This window comes from Salminus brasiliensis, chromosome 10 (assembly GCF_030463535.1).
Source record: "Salminus brasiliensis chromosome 10, fSalBra1.hap2, whole genome shotgun sequence".
NCBI classification, from domain to species: Eukaryota; Metazoa; Chordata; class Actinopteri; order Characiformes; family Bryconidae; genus Salminus; species Salminus brasiliensis.
In genome coordinates, this window is record NC_132887.1 from 18,270,202 (window position 1) to 18,295,494 (window position 25,293).

The following is a 25,293-nucleotide window of genomic DNA, read 5'->3' on the forward strand; positions in this document are numbered from 1 at the left end:
TGCAAAATGTGTGCCATATGCACGTTGCAATTTTCAAAATGTGCAAACAAAACATGAAAGATAGGTTCATCACAGTATTCCCACCTCAGGTGTAAAATCCTTTTTAATAGTATCCTTTTCATTCAGACATGGGAGCCATATTCACAATACAGTGTGACTGGGCGGTCTGTTACAGGGTGGTAAATTTTATCCTAAAATGGCCACAGTTCTTCATGTGGGCAAGTTGTTGACGTAGTGCACATGCCAATCGATTTAAGATATCATTTGCTTTGCATTAGAGTAAATTTGTCGGAGTTATCTTTTTTGACGTGACAGAGTGGTTGGGATAAGCTTTACAGACCCTGTCTAACATGAAAAATCAGTAAATAAACAATGTAAAAGAAAGGTCAGGCAGTTCCTGGCTGCTCCGATGGCTAGAATGATGTCACATCCTTTATTTGATGTCAATTACATCAACATTTTGACACAAAACAAGTTTGTGGTAAGGGTGGTAAGTCAAACTGAGGGACACACACAAATCGTATCATTTTTGCTAAAATAAGGTTTTGACTCTCATGTAAACAAGAGCACACATGCACTATATAGACAAAAGTATTGGGACACCTGCTTTTTCATTGTTTCTTCTGAAAACAAGGTTATTATTATTAGCTTATCCTTTTGTTGGAGTAACTGTCTCTACTGTCCACAAAAGGCTTTCTTTTTGGAACATTGGATTTTGGAACATTGCTGTGAGGTTTTGATTACATTTATTCAGTGGCATGAGTGTTAGTGAGATCAGGATGTTGGATGATCACCGTCTCACTTCATCCCTGACTTGTCCCCAAAGTACTTTGGGGGGGGAGGGGGGGGAGTGCAAGCTTTGCGCTGTTTGACTGCAAATTATAAGCTTTAATTAAACAAACACTGATATGGATTTTTTAATTTGGGAATGCTGTTTGAGTGAACATTTTTATTTTTGACTTTGTACGCAAGGTTCAGTTAGGCTGATCACAGAGATGCATCCACAGAGGCATCCACATACACACACACAAGCAAGGAAAATCATTTGAAGGGTGAGTGGCAGTTATGTGAGATGATGAATGTCTTCTGGGAATGGCTAAAGCCAGAGAAATGGAGGCGCATTTTCTCAGCCCAAGCTGGAGGATATAGATTTGATGTTTTATGCCATGTGGAATCTCAGCTGCCTCAGTTATTCGGGTGGATCCTCTCAAAGAACGAAATGCTGCGAATCATGTAGTCAGCTCACCTTTGCTACTGCTTCTATTAAGTCTTCCCAGTTTAAACAAGAACACGCAGTGTCGCTGATGTGAAGCACCACAGGAGCTTTCATAGTTTGTGATCACCTCTGCAAACATCTTGGAGCAGCAGTAACATAAAATTTACAATTTTCTGTCTTACTTTAGATTAAGTCTCTTACACATAACAATCCATGTAATAACGATGTAACTACTGGTGATAAATGTGTTATTACAGACGCATTACAGTAGTACACCTTATGTAAATAACTTCACTTTTGACTTGTAATTACACAAGTGTATCTGGATAGCTGTAAAAGGAATAGCAGCAGTTCATATAAATGCAGTTATCCTAATCTTATTACACATGTATAACCACATGTTGAGACAGCTGTTGAGAGATGCTCGTGTAATTACATGAGTCAAAACAAGCCATCCAACAGTGAAGACATCGCCAGTAGATAAATTGTTGTTGTCTGGCTTATTAATGTGTAACTACACAGTTATAACAGACACTTCAAATACAGTGGGACCTCATTTTTGAGGCTTTTTAACTGTAAACGTGTGCATTAGAGAGATCTTGCTTGTGTGGGTTCATGCCAGTTTTCTCACTTTCAATAATGTAAATAGTTTTGCCTATAGTGCTCTTTTGCTCCCCCTTGTGGAGAACGTTCAGCCTGCTACATGTAGATCAGTGAGAGAGTGAGTTATTTACAAGAAAACTCGATGAATTGGTATTGTAAGCAAATGTGGCTGGCAGTTGCTGTGTGCACTTGAACCTGCAGTAACTTGATAGACCTTTGCAAGCACAGTTGGCAGGGCCGTGTACTTTGGGACCTTTAGAGCTGTATGGTATAGCTTTGTAGTGATTTGTTTCTCCTCAATCTTGCTCAACATCGATGTGACTGGCTAAAGCTTACATTCACACACATTCGCCTTAACCGAGTGGATGTAGACACATCCAAATGTAGTGTAAACATTTGATTGAGAAAGCTTACCACTGTGAAAATTTTAATGAAAGCAGTCAACTTAAATGATTGCAATCAGCTCAAATAACAACAATCAGACAATTATGTAACCACCTGGGGCTCCTCATACTTGAGATGGAGAACCACTGGCTTACTGTTGTGAGGAAATGGGGGTGAGGCAGTATGTGCATAGTCATGTGAAAATATTAGCACGCCTGATGCAAACCTTTGTCTTTTTTTATCATACATTATATGGACAAAAGTATTGGGACTCTTAATCGTGTAATTCTGGTGTTTTATTCAGTCCAATTGCCACATGTGTGTAAAATCAAGCACTTAGCCATGCAGTCTGCTTTTATAATCATTAGTGGAAGAATGGGTGGTTCTAAAAAGCTCACTGAATTCCAGTGTGGTGCTGTAATAGGATTGCAGACATTGCAACAAGTCAGGTGGTGAAATGTCGTTCCTCCTAGACACACAGCCACTCAGGCAAGTTACAGAGCAGTGTCACAGAGTGCGCATACTGTGTATAAAAGTCTCCAATGCTCTGCTGAGAGTTCCTAACCTGCTGTTAGAGCTGCAAAGGGGGGACCAACTCCATATTAATTTCTATGGTTTCAGAACAGAATGTCATAAAAGGTCCTGTAGGTGTAATATGTAGGTGTCCCAATACTTTTGCCCATGTAGGGTATTTAAACGTATGAGCATTTGATCTTCATTTCAGCAGTATTGAAAGATGGGGGTAACATAAATAAACAAATAAACTGGAAGATTTTTTTTTTTACAATAATTATAAAAGAAACTTCAGGAGGGCCCAGCCTGGACCTGCGGAATAAGGCGCTGTGACTGTGAGCAGAGGATCGCTGGTTTTAATCCCAGTCATACTGCTAGTCTTCAGCAGCCAGGGCCCAGGGAGAGCACAACTGAATATGCTGAAGACAAAGCTTTTCATGGGGTGTCCTAACCTTTTGACATGGCTATAGAGTGTAATGGTTAGGGTTGGAGAGATGTAGTGGTGGTGGCGTGTAAACCTCCTCGATCGCTGCTGTGTTAGATGTGACTATCAGTACTACTCCTGTATGAATATCTGTGAGCAGGTGTAATGGGGTTGGTGTCTGGTGTGTGCTGTGGTCTCTGTTCCTCCGGCCTGCTTCCAATTAAACATCCAGACCAGCACAGCACGTCCCTCTCTACAGATCAATACATCAGCAAGAGGGAAATATAGCTGGAAAATGAATATTACACTGCGCGGAACACCGTGTCCCAGTTCCTGTCCGTTCATAACTTTCCGTTATAATCAGGATGCAAAGGGTCCAATTACAGCAGCGTATGGCCTGGGGTCATCTGACTGGGGCAGCTTTGCTGAGTATTTGGGCCTGGAAGAAGGGATGGAAGAGGAAAAGAAGAAAGGAGGATAAATGAAGGAAGGCAGCAGTGTGCCCGCAGGCCTTCTTCCTCATGTACACAAGCAGCACTGCCTCTCTCCCTCTCTCTCTCCCTCTCTCTCTCTCCCTCTTTTTCACATGAATTAATCTTTAATGTGGCTGTCTGCCTGTGAAGCAATTAGAGGTGTGGGTCTGACGGACTGTGGAGAGCACATAAGCACATGTACTGTATGTATTCTCATACGCACGCACTCACACACACACACACACACACACACACACACACACACACACACACCTATGCACACACAGTTCTTGAGAACCAGACTAACAGGCAGGTGGAGCCCCGTCGCCCCATTACACTAGATGAACACTTGAACTGCAGTATAGTCTGAGTCCCTCCCTCCCTCATACTCCATTTCTCCTTCTTTCTCTCTCTCTCTTCCACTCTAACCTTCATTCTCCACCTCTCTGATTTTCTTTCTTTCCCCCTCTCTCTTTCTTAATCTCTCTCTTTCCCGTTCTTACCTGCTCTTTCTCTTTCTTTCCACCCCCCCCCCCCCCACCTGGTTGATATGTGCTGTCTGGTTTGGATCAAAGGGACTTGTGTCTGGCTGCTGCTCATCACTGTGCCGTGTGGAAGCTTAGGGAAATCCAGTGTGCTTTTGCACGTTTGCGCTGCACGGCGGTGCGGCCCACTCAGGAGCCTCCCCGGCTCGGTAATTGATATGAACCACCCTATGTTTCAGTGTAAGACAGTGTGTATTTGGGCATCTCCTTCTGCGCGGCTCTGTGCTAAAGACAGCTGTTTAAATAATGATAACCCTGGCTGCATTTAAAGAGTATATTCACTGCACCGGGCTCAGCCCTGCACGCTCTCCTTTCTGGAAAGGCTTTCTTATGGACAGAGGGCGTATTGATTTGCAGGGCGTTTGCTGTATTATGTTACCTGTGTATTGAATGCAGTGTGCTACACCGTGCCCTTCTGACCTTGCTGTTCTTTTTTGTTGCATGCTTTTTTTTCTGGCCAGTGCAATGGCTGCTTTAGCGCCTTCATTGTGATTCCAGAACAGCGAGTTGAGAATGGAGGAGGCGAGGAGGGAGACTGCTAGCCAAGGCTGCCTCTCGCTTAAAGCCCCTATTCATGCAGGCCTGCCATTTTCGGCCCCATAATTGCACGAGGCGGGACCTTAACGATGCCCGTTCTCCCCTAGACAGATGTCTTTTAAAAATAGCCATACCTGTTGGCAAGGACTACAGAACTCTTTGTCCATTCCCCCTCGCTCATTTACATAAGCCTGGGTGCATGTGTGTGTGACACTTTGAGAGGAGGTGGTTATGTCGCGAAAAAGCCATTTTGCTGCTCCGGCTGCCAGCACTGTACATTAGCCGGCACCTGGGGAGCAGGTGAGAGAGGGCAGTATGAGGGAAATGATAGGCTGCTCAAAATTGCATCCACACAGCCTCTTGAGAATGTGAGTAAAGGTGTGTTTGGGTGTGTTTCCTTTGTGTGTGCATGTATTTGTGTGGCTGTGACCAGGTCAGCATCATAGAGTGGGGCTATTGACTTCGGTATGAATTCTGAAAGTGTTACTTTTCTGCTGTGTGCTAGAAGCACTTACACAAGAAGGAGAATTACAGAGTGTGTGGACCTCAAAAGTCTCAAGCGTTTTTGAAACCACTGACTACTAGTGCTATTGTGTCAGTGATTCCCCATTCCTGGCCCTGAAAAGTTGCATGCTTTCTCTGCTACACTCTGTTGTACTGCAAAGTCAGATGGTCCCTCTTTTTTTTGCGCATTAAATTAAGATTGCGTTAATGCGTTATTATCGTGTTAACTTCGTGTTAAAAGCCCTAATATATATATACACACACGTCTTACCAGATTTTGCTCCTTGCTGTGTCCTATCAGCGAAAGGTGTTGTTAGCAAGCTGAAGAGATTGGAGCCGACTTTGCATCCCCAGTTTTCAAATACTACTAGTAAAATAGCAAAATAGCTCCAGTTTGGTCAGCTGACTCTGGTACTCCAGATTTTCTTAAAGGAAGTTTGAAAGAAGTTGGTATGGGTGGCAATGCAGTATTAACAACACCATATTTACCTCTACGCCAGCTTTAACTAGGGCTTTCTCTTATGAGCTGAAAAGACTATTTAGGGGGGTTGAAATTGGCCAGTTTTACTGTTCTGTCTTGGGTATGCTGGATTTTCTTGCACTATTTATGAGTTATATTATATTTATATACATAAATATTATTATATTATTATCATATAAATTTTTTCTTTAGCCCTTTATTCATTTACTAAGTAGAGGAAATCTGAAAAGGCCATGTGACATACAGCCTGCTCACACTTTTGTTAACACATGTTTTGTGTCTGGATCATGGAACATGGAACTGGATAGAATCCACTTACACTGTTCACTAAAATGCATCCCTATGAGGTGCGGTTGGACAAATATCTTGGAAACTGTTTAAAACAGGCAGTAGTTCGTCTGCATCTGTAAGAGAAGGCTGTCGTGCAGCTTCTGTGGTCTCTGCAGTGTCACTGCTGTCCAAAGGACACAGGAGAGAGAGAGGTCAAGACTGGTTGGTTTAACTTTGCTGTGCGTCACTCCGTCATTCTGCTGCATTACGTATGTAATTGTCTGCAGGTCTGTGTTGAACGAGGTCAAGGTCCCTTTCCCTTTCACCTGTCAGTATGCGTCGAGTGATCTGATCGTAATGCAAACTTTTGAGTGTGTTAACGTGATTCAGTCACTGAAAGTGTACATTGATGCAAGGTGTCAATGGCTTCACAGTGACTGGCTCATTTACCTGGCCAATAGAATGTGTTTAACCCTTCACCAGGCATTGTGACCGCTTGGTAGACCTTTGTTATGGTTGCTGTAATTGAAACTCAGTAAAACCTACGTCTGGCTGTTTGACCTTATTCCCATCATTGAACAGAGTGTGTAGTGCTGATTATATCCACTGGGTGACAGTGTTGTAGAGAATATCATTGTCTGAGACCGGAGAAAAAACTATACAAAGTGTATTGGTTGGTTTGCGTATTCGCTTCCTGAATGAAATATAAAAGAAAAAAAACTGTTGCTAAATGTTACATTTTCATATATAGACTATAAAAAATAAATTAATTAGTATGACTGTTAAGGGGGGAAAAACTCCTAGTATCAGTCTGTACACAATTTGAGGGCCACAGCCATAACAACTGCACCCTGGCCCCTGGTGGATTTGGCTCTGCTCTGTATGGCTGTGGCCAGGCCTGATCCTCAGCCCTCACCGGTCACTCTGTGCTCATGCATTTTTATTCCCTGAATGTTATTTGTTGGGAGACCTCATTTCGCTCAAGGTGACACCCCCCCTCTCCCTGTCCGACGGGAGTTTTCGCGCCAGACGCCGGGTGTGTAATTAAGCACTGTCGGACTGGGACGAGCTGCTATGAGCTCACACCTCGCTTAGTGAAGTCCGCAGACGCCAAGGGATCCACACCTGAGTTACACCTCAAGCAGTGCATATATGTGTGGCAGGCTCTATTTTTGTATGTGCACAAGAATATTTCTTCATCTGCTCCTTAATTTATTTGTGTGTTTGTTTTGTCTCAGTTTTTTGCTCAAGGCTCCCACACACACAGTCACTCACTCACTCAGCCTCCATCAAGGAAAGGGCATTGAGCGTTCCCCAAGCCTTAATGAAAAGCGGCCCTTTTAATGAATCAGAGAAAAAACTCTGCAGCTTTGCCTCAGGAGCGCCAGAGAGAGAGAGAGAGAGAGAGAGAGAGAGAGAGAGAGAGAGAGAGAGAGAGAGAAAGAGAGCTCATTTTTAATTCATAATAACCGTACATTTAAAAAAAAAAAAAAAAAAAAAAAGGTCCATAAACAATGGAGACAAAATAACCTAGGGCAGAGGCAGATGAAGAGAGACATGGACAGAAAAAAATGGTCTGGAAAAAGAGGAACGGAGAGGAGGCTTTGTCATATTGAGCCTCTATCTGATCTTGCTTAATTAAATTTCTCGTCCTAAAAATAATAGCAATTCCTCTGCCTTCAGCCTCCTTACTTGTTCCACTTGTTCCGCACAAAACAGCCTGTGGGAATTATCAACAAAACGACCTCTGACCGCTGGCCCACATAGCCGGCATGCTTCAGCTGCCTCTCGGCCACGGCCGCCGCATAACATCAGTGCTTTGTCACTCCAGGACGTGCCGCTACGGATGGCCACGCTGCGCTCCTACCTCGTTTGTTTTAAAGGTGTTCTGTTGTAAGACTGAGTTCACATTACATTCTGATTGTGGTTTTCATCTCATCTTTCTGTTTTGGTGATTCACTTTGAGTGGACATTCTGCAATTTGTTAATAGCCTTTGACTACTCTTATTATCTTCACATTAAGGTGGAACGAGACTGATTTCCAAATTTGTGTGTTCACACAGCTCCAAAAAAATCACATTAGACTTTATTGCACAGTGCCAATCTGTTTCTTATATCTAATCTTTCTGCCTTAGCAATTTAGTTTCATGTTTGTAGATCACTGGACACCGGTCAGTTTATTTGTTAATAGCAGTTAAGTTTAAAAGGAATGAATTCTGTTTTGCAAAAATCTGATTTTGGTGTTTATGCACCTAGAAATAATACATTTAGGCAAAAAATTACATTTGTGCCACTTAAAAGTCGGATTTGACTGATATGAAAGTGGTGACTGTTGTGATAAATTAATTTAATCAAATGTTTTATTATATATAAATAATAACAATAAATTATTATTATTATTCATTATTTAAACAAGTTTCAGGATTAAACATTCCCCAAAATTTGGATTTGGAAGACATGAAATGTCATGCCTCGGCAGATTAACATTTAAAGTAAGGGGAAAGATTCCTTTATACAGGCCTTTCAGTTGTTTACTGTCAATTGGCAGATATTATTACCAGTTCTCGAGTGTCGACCTTCCCCAAACTGCCCCACACTGCCTTGCTTTTCATTTCAGAGCCCGTGTTAACAGTACAGTACCTACAGTAGTGAATATGCAATGCATACCAGGAACATTTCAGAAATTTCCCAGAGACAAGAAAAAAAACATAGCAATTAGTTGTGAACACCAACCTGAAAATGTGAGTTCTGCGATGCATAGCACCCATCAAACTAATTACTACTTAACCATGTGATGTGACATGTTTTCTGGTAGATCTGCTGCCGTTAAAGGCTTGTCCAAACACAAGTGCTCTTTAATGAATAATCCTTCTGCTGAGAAAAGTGACAGATCAATGTCTTTACATCTCGTGAAGTGTGGGTTTCTGGCATGAGCCCACAGCATAAACACTGAAAGCTAAAGACTCTTTTACATATTCTACCTCTGCATGATTGGCGCTGCAGCTTGCACACGTTCGCCATTCATACATGAAGGGTGTAAAAAAATACTGAAGGATCGTGAAATGCTTTGCAATACTGTATCAACTCTCAAACTCAGTTTCTTAATGAATGGTTTAGATGTTAAGGTTGGTGGCAGACAGTGGTTCATTTTGTGTTGTATTTAAACCCCCAACCACTAGATGGCAGTGTTGTACTCTGTCTTCAGGTCCCACTGTTCTGATTGTATAAAAAGTATAAAAAGGTGGTGTGTTTGTTATCCTATAACATTTTTACTAAAACTTGCTTACAGTATCTCAATATATTGAGTCATGACATCTGTATCGTCATCATATTGTACCACCAGGTTCTTGCCAATACACATTTCTAATACACAGCATTTGCACATTGAAAGAGTATGCCAGTAATTATCACTACTTGGTCAAGCATGGCATGAGATGAATTCACATTTTTTGTTTACTAATTGGTTTTGCTTTGTGACACAGAACAGATGTGTATTCTCTTGATGTAGCTTCACGTCTACAGGCTATAATCTGTTCACACTCTCTCCCAAATGACATGTGAAACAGGCCTTCTGTCAATGCAGCATTATGCAAGAATTGGTATTTCATGCTCCTGCACTCCACCTATAGTCGGGAAGTGGAATTCCCCTTTTGTGACCACCCCTAAGACAAAGCCAAACATATTCACTATTTGTGACACTATTTGTGACCCAGTGGCCATCACTGCGGCGCCCAGGCTATACCAGAGCCCTGGATACCTGAGCCTGGGTTTTGAACACACAACCCTGTCATCAATAGTCTGGTGTTCTAACCTCTGAGCCACCCCTGCCCCAAATATAAGGATACGTTGTACACATGCATTTCTGGATGAGCTGAGAGATATAGAATCGTCACTGAAAGTGACAGAGGCATGTAGTCTGAGGCGGATCTTAAATGATTTTACACAAATATGACTCAGGTTATGCAGCATTACGCAGTTTGTCCTGCGCACTTCACTAAACTTACGTAGTGCTGTTAGCATTGTGCCGAGCCCAGAGTAGCAATGATAGAGATGCTATTCTCTCTATTACAGGTCAATGATTTTGGACCAGTTATTTTAAGCTAAAAATGCTACATAATGCAGCTTTAATTAGCTGATATGTTTTGTTTTTTAGCACTGGCTGTCGTTAGTTTTTGGTGTTATACATGTTACTCTGGGTTCCATTTTACATGTGTTTGTTACTTTAACCCTGACAGTGTTTTGAGTGTCAGTCAGTAGTTTAGCTCATATTGCTGTGAGAAAAGTCTTTACCGGTTTATGAGCATAAAAAACCTATATCTGAATCACCAGAAGTGAGCACTTTCCTGTTCAGAGGTGTCTGTTCAGCACTATTTGAAAGAGGCCATTAAGTATTAATGCTGTAGTTTTTGCTGAGGTGAGAAGTCTGCAGAACGTAGGCGCGACAGATGTGTCCCACCTTGTTTGCGTCCCTTCGTGGTGAAAGCTACACGTGTCAGTTGTAGGTATGTGTTCAGTAAAGCATCTCACGGATAGTGACCTTAACGTCTTGTCTCTCTTCTTCTGATTCCTCGTCTCTTTCTGGTGGTATTAGCGGGCCGGCCGCTCGGGCTCCCTGGCAGTGTTGGGCCGAAGCGCGCCGTGATTTAGAGTGGCGATGACAGCCACGGCACTGCGGCTTGTCAGAACTGTCATAACCTAAAACCGCGAGCCGGGGTCGTGCACCGCTGATATACAGCACGCTCGCTCGCCCATATTAAAAACCTCCCATAATCTTTTAATGGATTTGAACAAATAAATTATAACCACCAGGAATCCCTATTAGAATGGGATGTCGGTATGTGGAGCACGAAAGGAAAGCAGAAAATAGATAAGGGCCTTTCAGCATATGTTGTTTCTCTCTCACGCACACTCACACACTCTCTCTCTCTCTCTTTCTCTCTCCCGTCACTCGTTGTTGTGCTCTCTGTCATCTTGCTCTCAGCCATTAACAGAAGCTAAGAAGAGGGGTGTGTGGAAAATTGCTTTCAACTCCCATGACTCATAAGCCTCGTCCCGTATGAGTCTCCACATTCCCTCACAGCTCGCTCTTTCTCTTTCTTTCTCCGTCTCTCACACACACACATACGCAAGAGCATGCACATACACTCACTTTGACTTACTCAGCCTGACTCACCTCCACTGGGGGAATTTGTGTGTATGACTTTTTTTCTTCTTCTTTTTTTTTTTCAGAGCCCACCTACATCACCATGGCGCCCCCTGCCTGTGGCATACTGGAGAACTGCACGCTGACAGTGAAGGACTGCCCGTACGGCTTCCGGCTTGACCAGGATGGCTGCCGCACCTGCAGCTGCAAAACAAGTGAGCCTTAATTTTACAAGCCATGTTTGATTGACACTGCATTAGAGCAGGGTGTGGAACTTCAGTCCTGGGGGGCCGGATTCCTGCACAGTATTGTGCTTTTCTTGCTCAAGCACACCTGATTCAACTCACCTGTTATTTGGCAGGTTTAGGAGCTCTGTTAAAGCAAGGAAATCAGCAAATTGTGCTAGCTCCCACTATTAGTTATCTACAAAGTGTGTGTGCACGTAACAGCTTACCCCATAGGCAGGGTTAACTGTAACAGATGGTGGTGTTAGTTGTAACAGTTGCTAAAAAAATCAGGTTAATTGATACAAGCAACATAAATTCAGTTCTGCATTGTTTGAGACACACAAGCTTCCCAGCCTAAATGCATACAAATATATGCAACCAAATGAGTATGATAGTTAAAAGACTGTCTCTTTAAACTATCACATTCATTTCAAAAGTTTATGCAGCTTGTGCTCTAAAAAATAGGCTCCCACATTTTACAGGTATATTGACAGCATATGCAAAACCAAGCAATTTCCATGATTTAATTAAATTAATTTTGCTATTCATTTGATTTCCATTACACAGTTATAAACATAAATACATAATTCCATAAACTCATCAAGCACTTACACTATAACACTGGGTAGAGCTTCCCTTTGCTGTCAAAGCAGCCTCAGTTCTTAGTGTCATTGTGGATTCCACAAGATGTGGGAAACATTCCTTTGAGATTCTGGGCCATGATGACATGATTGCATCACACAGTTCGTGCAGATTTTTTATGCTGTGAATCTCCTGCACTGCCACATCCCAAAGGTGCACTGCTGGATTCAGGTCTGGTGACTGGGAAGACCACTGAAGAACACTAAACTCAGGGTCATATTTATGAAACCAGAGACCGAGAGGTGCATTATATAAAGTCCAGCCTTTCAATGTTTCATAAAATTCTAGCCATTAGAAGATGGGTCAAATGAGGCCATGAACTGAATCGTATGGTCAGCAACAATGCTCAAATAGGCAGAGGCATTTAAGGCTCACACTATAGAACCTCTGGTTCTAAAGGCATGAGTCAAATGTAAACGACCAAAGTATAAGGACACTAGTTGATGCTGATAAAACGCTGCTGTAGTCTAGAAAAGTTAACCTAAGTAGCCAGTGTTTTGAATGGAGTGTTTTCCATTCACACCAGAGTTATAGGAGTGTTTCAGCCTGGACAGCTTTCTGAATCAACCACAAACTTGAGGAGCCATTCATAACTGAGGTTATTCACTTATAGCACTCTAATAGACACAGTTGCAGTATAAACAGAGTATAAACAGAGTGCAAACAAGTATAAACAGAGGTTGGAAATGGTCATAGGAAAAATATGAGACTGTTTTTTTTTTAACCTTTTTTAACCTTATAAGTGGAAAATGTAGCATTTTGGCCTATTAACAACCAGAGGCGTTATAAATGAGGAGATTGGTCCCTGGTTAAATGAACGGGGGCTCTCAAAACACTCAACATGGCATCTGTTTATGCATAAAGTCCTGCCTTTCAACAAAATGCATTGAAAGTCAGCATTTTGTCAGCATTTTGAGTATTTTAGTGTCCCTTCAGAGATCAGAGACTGGTCAAGTGAACAGACTTTCCTATAAAGACTTTGTAACATCTTGATGCGGTTTGTCTTCACATTGCTAATTTGCTAAACTTTGGCTCTAAATAACTGGATACATTTATCTAAAAACATTTATTTTAATTGCTGATGAATCTTCTCTGGGTCGTCTCATGTCTAAAATACTGTGAGCGTCTAAAAGAATTAAAAGCATCCCCTTATTTTGGACCTCTAAAGAAGGTGGGCCAAAGGAGACAAGGGAGCCAGCTGTCACTGAGTGTTTAGCTGCAAACTCTCAAGGCAGGAGTGGATTCAGCAGAGCAGCTTAGAGGTGCTCGCAATAAAGGATGCTGGATTAGCCCATTGTTTAGTATGCTGAGAGGGAGAGAGGGAGTGTGTGAGGCTGACACATATCAAAGGCAAGAAGAGGATAGTACTGAATTAGCCGATGGAGAACGGGGCTGATAAACCAGATATGTGGCACAGAACTCTGTATGTTTGATGTTCTTTAGCCACATCAAGGGCTCGCAACTCTTACAGTGTGCTTCTGTTAAAAGGAAAAGGCCTAGCAGGTGTTCATTTCCAATGCTGCGCGCCCTTTCTATCACATTTCCAGCATTTCATCTGGCTTGTTGAGACTGTATGAGACAAAGCCCTTTGTTTCACCGTTTATTTACTTCTAATTTACTATGTGACCCCTAAGAAGACATACTAGCTACAAGGCTAATGTGGCTAACAAGTACCAGAAGCTTATGCAAAATAAGCCTTGAAAGGAAGCAGTTTGATGTAGCATGTAAAGAAAAAAAGAGTTTTTATAATCCATCTTTCTGTCTACAACAACTACACCCCACCCTTTTTGTAATGCAAAGCAGCCTATTAAAGCATACACTATTCAGACAAAAGTATTGGGGCAGCTGCTAATTCATTGTTTCTTATGAAATCAAGTCTATTAAAAAAGAGCACTGTCATTCCAGGGAACACAGTTCCACTGCTCCACAGCTTGGTACTGGGGCTTTATACCCCTCCAGCTCATGCCTAGCATTAGGTATGGTGCCAGTAGGTTCATGTTTATCTGCTCCAGAGAGTTCTATTCTATTAGCAATGCTTCTCTACAGAGACTAGACAACCTCAGTGTGCGCACATTTGCACCACTCTGTTGGCAATGGGCAGCACATAATAGTATCTTAATGCATTTATTAGAAGGGGTGTACACAAACATTTAGACTTATAGTGTGGCTCGTTTACATATATTAGTACCAATAAATTTATTTATTGAATGCTTTAATGTATTGAGTGTTGTCGGTAGTATATGACTCTAAAGTAAATTGGTTCAGATGTGGTTTAACAAGCCTATTGAAACACCTCCAAATGAAACGCACTGTTTTTCCCTACTCAAAGTAGCTGTTGCGCATGGCCTTTCATTATTCAAGTATGCAGAATTTAATACAGCGTGACTTTTCAGGGCCCTTGTAAGAGTAACAAAAACAGCATGTTTAATGAAAAAAAAGGCATGTGATATTTGCATGTTCCCTCTACAGTTTCAATAAGAAGTGAGACGACAGGCGATGCAATGCGGGTGGAGTGGCAGGTGGTGCGGCAAGCAAGCTTGACCCGTGAACCCACCACACTTCCTCCCAAAAATACGTCTGCTCGCCTCCAAATTAAAAAGTTTTCAGCTTTGGTGGTCGCGACGTGAGGGTCACGCTGCTGTCAGCCAGTCAGATTGCGGGTTTGTGGAGGGGAAAAGTTGGTGAATTTCAGCTTTGCATATTTTTTTTAATGCTTATTATTTTATAATTTAATTATTTCATATTAAATGTTTTGTGTGTGTGTTTAAAGTGTGTGTTAGCTGAACTAGCTTTGCAGTCACCATGGTTACCACACGATAGATGCAAACAGGTTCTGAGTTCTGACCTTTAATACAGGAAGTAGAGAGATGCAAGCAGAGCAAATTGTCACTTGCTGTGTGAAAAGCCATTAAGGGATAAAGACAGGTTGGAGATGTGACTGTTTTTGTTGCATAAAACTATACAGCAATGTTGGGTTTAGAGGATGGGCAAGTCGGCCTGGTTTGAGGCGAACGTTTAGGTGCAGTGTGCACAGTGCTAATTTGCTAACCTTTAGGATGAGGGGAAAATATAGTGTATTACTTTTTTGCCCTTTTTACGGAGTTGTACTTTACCTAGTGTAATTTCTGACGAGCTGAAAGCTGTATTTTATGCCTCTGTATGTTATATGTCAGTCACTTAAATAACCTGACGTCTGGCTTGTTCTTGTCTTCAGGAGAGGAGCTGTGCAGAGGCCTGATCTCGGACTGCAGTCTGAAGTGCCCATTCGGTTTTCAGACAGACGCCCATGGCTGCGCCGTGTGCGAGTGCCGGCAGCGACACAAGAAGTGCAAGCCGGTGGCCTGCGCCAAGGACTGCCCCTTTGGCTTTGTGTAAGACTGCTGGTCTTTAGAAATAGCATCCTACTTGCCTTTAAACCTTTTACCTCCCCACACCATATCTTATCTCTCTTTCTCTCTGCTGCCGTCAACCCCACTATCTCTCTCATAAGCCTCCTCTTGGAGACATTTCAATCTGTTTCACACCTTCATTTTGACATGCCACCCCTGGTAAAGCGCAACTGCAGAGCTGTCACCAGCAGGCTAAACCGCCTTCTTGCAATTTGCCTGCATGCTCGGCTTGATTTTTGAATGACTAAGCGCTGCTCCCCGGTGCAGGCGTCGTGTTTCGGACCAGGCTGCTGCGGGTCCGCATCTGACAGGTAATTAGGCTCGGGCTCAGATTAGCGCCAGCGATTGGCCCGGGTAAAGGATGGTCTGTAATAGTGGAACTGAAGGCCTAATCTTCAGAACAGCATGTTTTTACGCTGCTGCAAATAAACCCGTTGCCAGTCTGCTGTGTACGCTCATATCAATTACAGCAAAGCATTTCTGAGAAACTTTTACAGAGTCGTTCTGTCGACAGGTTAATGGGGGGGCTATACACACATACATTAACACACACTCACAGTGAGCCATGGCTCATACACTAGCAGCTGAGGGAGTGTAGGAGGATGACTGTTAAAACCTGTCTGATGAGACTAAACAAGGCTTCCCTGTGCAAATTGTCTCTCTACACTTTCCTGTTTGATCATTCCAAAATGTTGTTTGATACCAGCGTCTGAATGAAGCCTTGAAAAGTCTTAAAAAGAGCCTCGCTGGAATTCCGCCTCCTCAGTCATCCCTGCCCCGCTGCACCTCAGTGGATGCAATTGCTGCAGTTGTTAGTGTAGATTGTTCTGCCATTAGAACAAGCGACAATGCTGCCACACAATTAGGCGCCTTCAGAAGGTCAGGCTCGATCCACTTCCAACTGTGATTTGTTTGAACTAAGAGTGCAGAACAAATCATAGCCATCTATACAGCCCAGACACAGAATTACCTTGCAGCGTTTCTTCTTTGGTACCTGCAACAGATTTCTCGTGCCGTCCTGTGGACTTAAGACGTGGTTCTAAAACAGATGGCCGAGAGGGCCCCTGAGGAATGCCACAGAGAGCTAGGAGTCCAAGAGAGCATGACTGGCCTCACACTCTCCTTATCACTCAGCACAATGCTAGCCAGTGCAGGCGCCTGTTAGCTGATGTAAGAGTTAGTGTTCTCCTCCAAGTGCATTCAGCTGTACAGTGACTTTGCACTGCTTAAGATGATGCAGTGGCAGATAGGAAATGATTCAGTTGTGGGGAAAACAATATTTGGAGGCACATTACAAGCTGTTGTAATTTTGTTAATGACCCATTGTGACTCATTGCCTTATAATGTAATGCATATTAATTAGATCTGATCCAGTGCAAGTTAACCAAAGAGGAACCTCTACATGAGCTATTCTACAATATTTAAAATAGTGCACACCAGATCAGCCATAACATTAACACTACCACACTAATATTGAGTAAGTCGCCCTTGTGCCACCACAACAGATCCCATGGACTCCACAATACCTATGAAGATATCCTGTGATATCTGCCCTTCATGGATCGTATCAGTAAACCTTATGTGCTCGTGACCCTGTTGACAGTTCATTGGTTGTCCTTTCTTTAAGCACTTTTGGTAGGTACTGACCACTGCGTACTGGGAACACCCCACAAGACCTGCCTGATGTTTTGGAGGTGCTCTGACCCAGTCGTCTAGCCATCACAGTTTGGCCCTTGTCAGAGTGGCTCAGATCCTTATGCTGGCTTATTCTACCTGCTCTAAACACATCAACTTCATAGAATTCACTGTTCACTTGCTGCCTGATATATCCCTCTCCTTGACAGATGCCACTATAAAAGAACATAATCAGTGATTGTCATCATAGGACAATATAATTATTACTCTAACTTGTAAATGAATATTACTAAGTCTAATACAGGATCAAGCACATTAATGTGAAATTGGCCCCCCATCAGGTGCCGCTGACACTACCGGTGCAGCCCTGTTAGAACCTAGGCGATATCTAAAAACAATTAAAACTAATCACCACTCCTGAAGGAGACTTTTACTGCCACTATTGCACTCAATAACAATAAAGGAAAATAAAGCATTATCTTTAAACTTTATTTCATATTATCTAGCAAGCTGTTTAAAATGAAATTAGACCTAGCCGGTTCTCTAGCAATTCTCTTTCACGACACGGTCGATCAGCATCACGGCTATCCGATTACACTGCTCCATTGATCAGTCCTATTACAAACCCGTAATATCCACAGAGCATAATTATGCAGAGGAGGAGGAATCCGACCCTGTCTAAGCTTCCGTTCAGATGACTGATAAATTGAATCTGCACTGCAAAGCAGTGTAACGACTCCTGTGATGTTTTAGAATTATGAATAAGGCGCTCTCACAGGCCGAGAGAACACAGGTAGAGTTAACTGCCTGATCGTCTCTGTAAACTCCCACGTGTGCTGCACAATATGAACATCATATCATATTACAATTAAATAACTCAGTTCATATCACAATCTACATATGACTGCTGACGTGACTGGCAGATAATCAGCATGCTTTGAGTCATGTCAATGCATTGATATATCAAACATTCCAAGAGCATCTGTAAGTGAGGGTCACCGAAGTGGGCCACTCTTACAGGCTCACATCTTAAGGTTTCCGTTTTGAATTTATGCTGGTGAAATTTACTTCTACACTGCGTTCATCTGTCTTCATCTACCGCATTTTGTCAGTAGCTTACAACTGTGTGCACAACACTGCGAGGTCCAACCATGACAGTTTGGTTAAATTTCCCAAAACATAAATTAAATTAAGGTTTGTACAAAAGTCTAAGCTGAGCTTAGCTAAGCTTTGTTTGCTAACAAGTTTGCTTAACATATTAGACATTTTAACCATATTAGAACCATAAGGCTTGAATAACCCATGAGATCTAAATACAGTAATAGAATCTTTTAAATTACCATAACCCCTCAATCTCAACTAAAGGTGACTTACCTTCATTTTTAATCAGGTTTTATTCAAGTTTTTTGTTCCTTAAGTGATTTTTTTTTCTTGTCGCTAACACTGATCGTATAACCCTGTGGTAATGCAAGAGTGAACACTGCAGTCCTCAGCCAGCATATAGTCACACTCAGCAGTACAGAAACAGGCATCTTGCCAGCCACTATATTAAAAAAAAACTTGTTGAGAAACATCAATATGAGGAAAATGAGTAAATCCAACATCACTGCATTTTATTTTTTGTGTGCGCCATTTCTAAGCCAGAATGGGCCAATTACTGTCCAGTGGCAACAAACGAAACTCAATTATTATTCTCAATTATTAAGTTGATCTGGTAAATGATCATAAATATTCACCTAAGGCAAAATAGTTGAGTAATATGTGGGATATATCCAGTTTGATGTATGAAAGGATTAATGTATTTGGGTAAAACTAATATGATTCTGATATTCCGATGACACAGTGAATATCTCAGGTGCCGTGGTGTAAAAGTGAGGCTTCCTCTGTTTGTCATCAGTGTGTCGTCATCAGCGCTCCGTCTCCGCTTCCCCTGTCAATTCCGCCGACGTGTGTGAGCGGGGATGCTGGCATCTAAGATTCTAATTTTAGATATCTATTTATGCTCCCTCAAAGTGATGGCCATTGTTCAAGCCTGCACAGCGGCAGTGCGTGAATAATGCATGAAGAGACGTGCTGTCTACCTATTCCTGCACAGTCTATTGATATTCCCCAGCAGTGAAATCACACCTGATAGCCCCTTATCACCAAACGGAATGCACATTGCACATGGCTGCTTCTCACGGCTATTATTCATGAGATAAGAGAAAGGATGGGCAGGGAGTGTGTTCGTGCATGTGCGTGTGCATGTGTGTGTGTTTGTGTGGAGGGCAGTGGAGACTCAAGCCTGTGGACTGCAGGCTGGAGAAAGGTGCCCGGGTGAAGTGTGCGTTTGATACGTCCCTTTAGTTAGTCATTTTTAATGTGCCATCTGCTGACATGCCTACATGTAAGGTCATCAAAGACACCAAGTCCCCCCCCCCCCCCCCCCTTCTCTTTCACTCTCTCTCTTTCTCGGTTTCTGTCTTAACTGATGACATTGGGCTGTGTCTTCAGCACCTGCTGTGTTATGCAGGCACAATATAAATGCATCAGTGTATACATTAGCAATGAGAAAGTCTACTCCGATGTTATAGCAGTTTATTAGAAAGTCATATAGTGACTCAAAACTTGACCATGCCCTGACTGGTTGAGCAGTTCAGCTATAACGCCATGTTTTGACACGCCCACTCCTTTTGTTTCTTTACACATTTTAGAATAACAGTGAGAATATGTCAAAACTGAAATAGCACGTCATTGTCCACCTGCAAAAAACATGTAGCTCCATTTTGCCATTTTTAATTTTTGATTTCATTTAAATCTAGCAGTTGTATCAGAATTTCATGATGAATGGACCAATAGAAATGCTCCAAAATGACTTGGAAAAAAATCCTTTGACATTGACTTCCATTTGAAAGAAAGTTCTTCTTTCTTCTCCTGTAAAGTTGACATTTTGGAGGTACAGTTTTTGCGTGACAGCACCGATATATCAAATTATACAGTGACCACAAAGTGCCTTCAAAGTAGCCTTTGAAGCTTTTGCCTTGATGCCCCTTTGAATACTCTTGACATTCTCAGAATTTAAATTGAATCCTTGAAATTTAAAAATAATTAGTATTTTCAGTAATATAAAAGCAGCATGGTGGTGGTGTATCCAATGTTTCCATCATACTAGTCCCCATAATTTACATTAACACAACCCATTAGTGAAAGCCCTGGTCAAAGCTTGGACGCTATAAAAGTCAATGGCCACTTTGGGAGAAGTGTTGCTGGTGTTGTCTTTGCCACAATTTGCATCTGCAATACTGGAGAGCAGCACATCACGGACTCTGCTAGCTAGGAAATACGGAGTGCTACGGGAATGAGGCCTTGTGATATCAGAGTGCATAGTTTGGGTATTTTGAGTTGTTCTTCGTATAAATGTAACATTTATAACCTTGTTATTTTACCTCAGAAGCTGCATAGCATAGAAACGCATAGCATAACACTGTAAAAAGACCATTGCAGCAGTTAGTTTTGGCAGTCCCGTGTCATCTATGCATTTTTATCGGACATCTAATTAACTTTGAAATTCCTTGCAAATAATGTCTGTTTATTTGTTATTATATATATTCTATATTTGTTATATAGTGTTATATATAGTATAAAAAACAGCTCACTACTGAGATTTTCACATTTCAAAGCCCTCTGAACATCTTCCCTTTCATTTCTCTGCCAGTAAAAACAAGCACGGCTGTGACACCTGTCGCTGTAAGAAGTGCCCCGAGTTGCCGTGTGACAAGCCATGTCCAATGGGCTTCCAGCAGGACGAGCTGGGCTGCCTGATATGCCAGTGTCGAGGTAAGCTTTTGTTTGTGTGCACTTTTGGAACTGAAACTAAACCTGTTAATTATTTCTGCACTTCATTGAAATGCGTGCAATTACGAGTTTGCACAGCTCAGTGAATACTACAATTCACGTCTGAGAATATGCAAATTCTCAAAAATGCCCATTTACATTTTGGCTGCATTTGTGGACAAACATAGCTTAGAGGGGTTTTCTGTTGGAAGTGTTTCTACAGAAAATTTTTTGGAGTAAAAAAGAAGTGTCATTTGTCTTCCTGAAAGTGCAGCAGAGGTGCCGAAAACAGGTCTACTCCAGTTTAATTACAGCACAGCTCTCGTAAAAGCAACTTAAGCACAGCTGTGAGCCGGCCCATATTAATGGGAGACAGTTCTTCTTTGTGCTGCTCTGTATGACGCAAGTCGCCAACACAAATAACGGCTGAGGTTCAGCTTCCAAATCAGTCCTCCGAGATTTATGTAAGCTTGTAAGAATCCAATAAAACGAGCATTACGAGAACCTTGTAATGTCCAATCTTCATTGTCCAGAGGATAGTAGCGGCCTTGTGCAGGCCCAACGCTCTTTTATTGAGATGTCATGGCTGCATACATTTGAACGGCTGCGGTTGCCGCAGTCAGAGTTGTTGAGAGAGTATTGCAGAGTGAACTGCTCATTGTTGTGAGCAGACATCAAAGAAAGATCAGGTTTTGTACTGTCTCAGCTCAGCCATATTTTTTTTTCTTGGCAAATCCTCCTGTTGCGCGCAAAGGCCGGCTTCAGCCTCCCTCGTCTTATCATGTACCTTGTGTTCTCGTTTGATTTGCCCTAAATTATGGATTTCTGCACGTGAAATATTCATGAGGAGCACAGAGCCAGGATCTGATTAACGAGAAGCAAAGAATTACTTTTTTTTTTCCCTTTTTTCCCCAAATCTTACCCTCTTTGAATTACTAAAAAAGCACATCCACCTCATATCTCGCAGGCAGGATTTTAATCAAGGTGAGTTCTCTCAGTGGTATTGATCTGGGGCTTTCTGGCTGCTGCCGCCGTTATGGAGAAGCACTTAGAGGAGAGGCTGTTGGCAGATACAGTGAGATTAGAGGGAGCGCACCGGGACGGGGACTTGTGGGTGTAAGGCGTTTATTACACATTGTGTAGCCGCCCCCTGTTGGCGGTGGCGCCTCGCTGATGAGGTCAAATAGCAAGAATTTAAATATAAATACAGCTGGCAGAAGCCTTGCAGCTTGCAGTTGCATTTGTTTTGAAGGGAAGAAGTTCTTCAATAAGAGCTAGAATGAATGACTTTACTGTTACACAGAGATTTCCGAAGATGTCTGAACTGTGCCCTAATTCAAGCACACTCATTAGTGACTCAGTATTTGCTCAATGGACTGTGTGTTTTGTGCTTCCAGACCAGAGCTCGTCTTCTGTCGGCCCTTCGGTTAAACTGGGCTCGTGTCTCTCTATGGATGGCCGGAGACATGAGAATGGTCAGAGTTGGCACGATGGCTGCAGGGAGTGTTTTTGCCACGCCGGCCGAGAGATGTGTGCACTCATATCGTGCCCAGTGCCTTCCTGTGACAACCCCAGCATCCGTGCGGGCCAGTGCTGCCCCACCTGTCCAGGTTGCCCCCTTTTTCTTTTTGGATACTGATATATCAGCCGGATACTGATAACCATCAATACTGATATGCCATCTCAGATCGAATTATCTGACATTACGTCATTATATAGGCTTTTTTATCATACTGTACTTCTGTAATGCCAGACTTTACAACCTTGTGGTACAAACAGCATTTAATTTTACTGTAAACTTTTAAAGAGCAAGTCTACTTATATTCTAGGCAAGGTCTTAAAACATCAAATGTTATTGGTATGTTAACAGAACAATAATTGTGTGTATTACCTTGTTTAACTTAATTTTAAGGCAGAGAAATGAAAAATCAAATTTACACCATTTCCCACTTAGTCCAAAAGTAATTTATGTAAAGTAATATGATCAAAAGTAACATGTATAGCAAAAGAAAATAGTTTTTATGGACAACGTGTGTCATACAGTGTCAGAAACCATATAAGCTAGTCTTAAACAACTTGACTTGTGTTCTGTTCTGTTCATGTTCTGTCTTATTAATTACATTATAAAGCCCTATTCAGACAGGAGTATGTTTACATGAGGAGGCGTTGTAATGTATTGTAATGTTTCTCTGTGATTTTAGTCTAATTTCATTATTACTGTAAGTTGGTTATAAGATTGACTAACACTGCATTTGTTGGAGGTCACAGCAGTGCATAAATTCAGTACTCGCTCCCATCTCAGTCATTTGTTTTGTAGTAAAATTACATTATGCCACCCCCCCTTCTACCTGTGGTCCAGTATTTGATATGGAATGCTCTAAAAACACCTCTCCACCATGCCTCATCCAGATGAATCCAGCTCTCGCAAGCCGGAGCTGAGCGAGGCGTCCGTATGCTTGGCGCCAGGTGGGGAGTATTTTGTGGAAGGCGAGACGTGGAACATCGACTCCTGCACACAGTGCACCTGCCATGTCGGCCGCGTGCTCTGCGAGACCGAGGTGTGCCCGCCGCTGCTCTGCCAGAGCCCAATAAGAACACAGGACTCCTGCTGCCCACATTGTCCAGGTGAGACGTTCTGTTTCTTCTAGCTCCACTCCAGCCCGTATGGAATATTAAAACCACAGCTGTTTTATATTCAAGTGCAATTTTAGTTATTTTTAGAGGGCAGCCTGGAAATACTGCTCCTGCCCTAGGCATGGCTGCAAGGCTTTCCTGCTCTGCCACAAGCCCTTTTAGAAGCTTGTTAGAAGAGCACCAAGACCACAGCAAGGCTGGGGAAGTTCTAATAGTCAGACTCAGTCACAGTTACCAGCAAAAAGGGTGAAAGCACAATGGCTCGGCGCAGTTTGTTGACAGCCGGCAGTGTTGTGTTGTCTCTGTTATTCCCGGACACATTTGGCATTGCGGAAACCCATGGCATGAAGAAAAGTTCGCAAGAAGATTGTGCATAATGCATAAGAGCAGTGGGGCTACTTATGAATAGTGCATGGAGGAAGTGGTACATGGTACGCCTACTGAGTGTCAGAGTCAGTACAGTACTATAGGGGGCAAGAATACTGCATTTCGTTTCATTGGAGATGGAGAACACATGAACCGACTCATTTACGCCAAGGTGGCCGGCGCTGCTCGACACGTCCTCCCTCACACTGAGATAAGCCCGCGGTCTCCAGCTGGAGTGGGAGAATGGAGACACCTGGGGAGGTTGATGTGCTTTGTTGGAAGGGCCCATGAATATTGATGTGCCTGAGTCAGGGCCGTGCAGCCAGGTGGAGCGTGAGGAAGCAGCCTTGTGGAAGCTGAAGGAGGAAGGGTCATGGCTTTGTTTCAGAAAATGCAGTGTTGTGTTTCAGTGCCACATCCCTTTGGAATGACAATCCTCTATATTTTCCTTCAGACAGTTCTTCCTCCAGAGCCAATGTTAGATTTACTTTTTCTCACCTCTCTTCCTCATGGCCTTTTTTTTTTGCATCCTATTGTAAGTGACCTTGAGGGTGAGAATGACGTTTTCAGCAAGGAATTATTATTTGTAGTACTAGACCAGCTGTAAATCCTTGAAGGTTAACGGCACCCATTTCTGGAACAAATCAGCAGCATTTTAAAGGCCACTCAGTGTGTGCGTCCTTCTGGCAGACCCCACGTAGCCAGTGAGTTCCAGGTGATTCTAGCTTCTAATGTGACTTTGAGCCCAACTGCTTCAGTCTATATTACAGCTAGTTAGTACAGTAGATAGAATCTGCACTCCTGCGTAAAATATAAAAAATAAAACGATAAAAAAAGATAAAGTAAATTGAACTTTTTTACCTTTGTGAAAAAAAACAGTTAAAAACAGATTTTACATCGAAATCTAAAAACAGAATTTCATAAAAAAGTACAAGGGCATCTACAGTGTGTGCAGAATTATTAGGCAAGTTTTATTTGAGAGGATTCTTTTTATTATTGAACAACAACTATGTTCTCAATCAGCCCAAAAGACTCCAATATCAAAGCTTAAGATTTTTTGGAAGTTTGAGTGGGTTTTTTTTAGATTTGGCTGTCTTAGGAGGATATCTGTTTGTGTAGAATTACTGTGCAGAATTATTAGGCAACTTAATAAAAACAAATATATACCCATCTCACTTGTTTATTTTCACCAGGTCAACCAATATAACAATTTAGAAATAAACATTTCTGACATTCAAAAACAAAACCACAAACAAAACAGTGACCAATATAGCCACCTTTCTTTACGATGACACTCAAAAGCCTTCCATCCATAGATTCTGTCAGTTGCTTGATCTGTTTACGATCAACATTGCGTGCAGCAGACTGTTCAGAGAGGTGTACTGTTTTCCCTCCCTGTAGATCTCACATTTTATGAGGGACCACAGGTTCTCTATGGGGTTCAGATCAGGTGAACAAGGGGGCCATGTCATCATTTTTTACCCTTACCCTTAC

The 25,293-nt window shown here is 42.3% G+C and overlaps 1 protein-coding gene across 1 annotated transcript in view; it reads left to right on the forward strand.

The window, feature by feature from the left end:
* Positions 1 to 25,293, forward strand: part of crim1 (cysteine rich transmembrane BMP regulator 1 (chordin-like)) — a 130,463-nt gene that overhangs the window by 93,323 nt on the left and 11,847 nt on the right. The window contains exons 8-12 of the mRNA XM_072689568.1: positions 11,180 to 11,308; positions 15,177 to 15,333; positions 20,681 to 20,802; positions 22,197 to 22,409; positions 23,209 to 23,424. Of these exons, the coding sequence (XP_072545669.1) occupies positions 11,180 to 11,308; positions 15,177 to 15,333; positions 20,681 to 20,802; positions 22,197 to 22,409; positions 23,209 to 23,424 (837 nt within the window). The remainder of the gene's footprint in view (positions 1 to 11,179; positions 11,309 to 15,176; positions 15,334 to 20,680; positions 20,803 to 22,196; positions 22,410 to 23,208; positions 23,425 to 25,293) is intronic.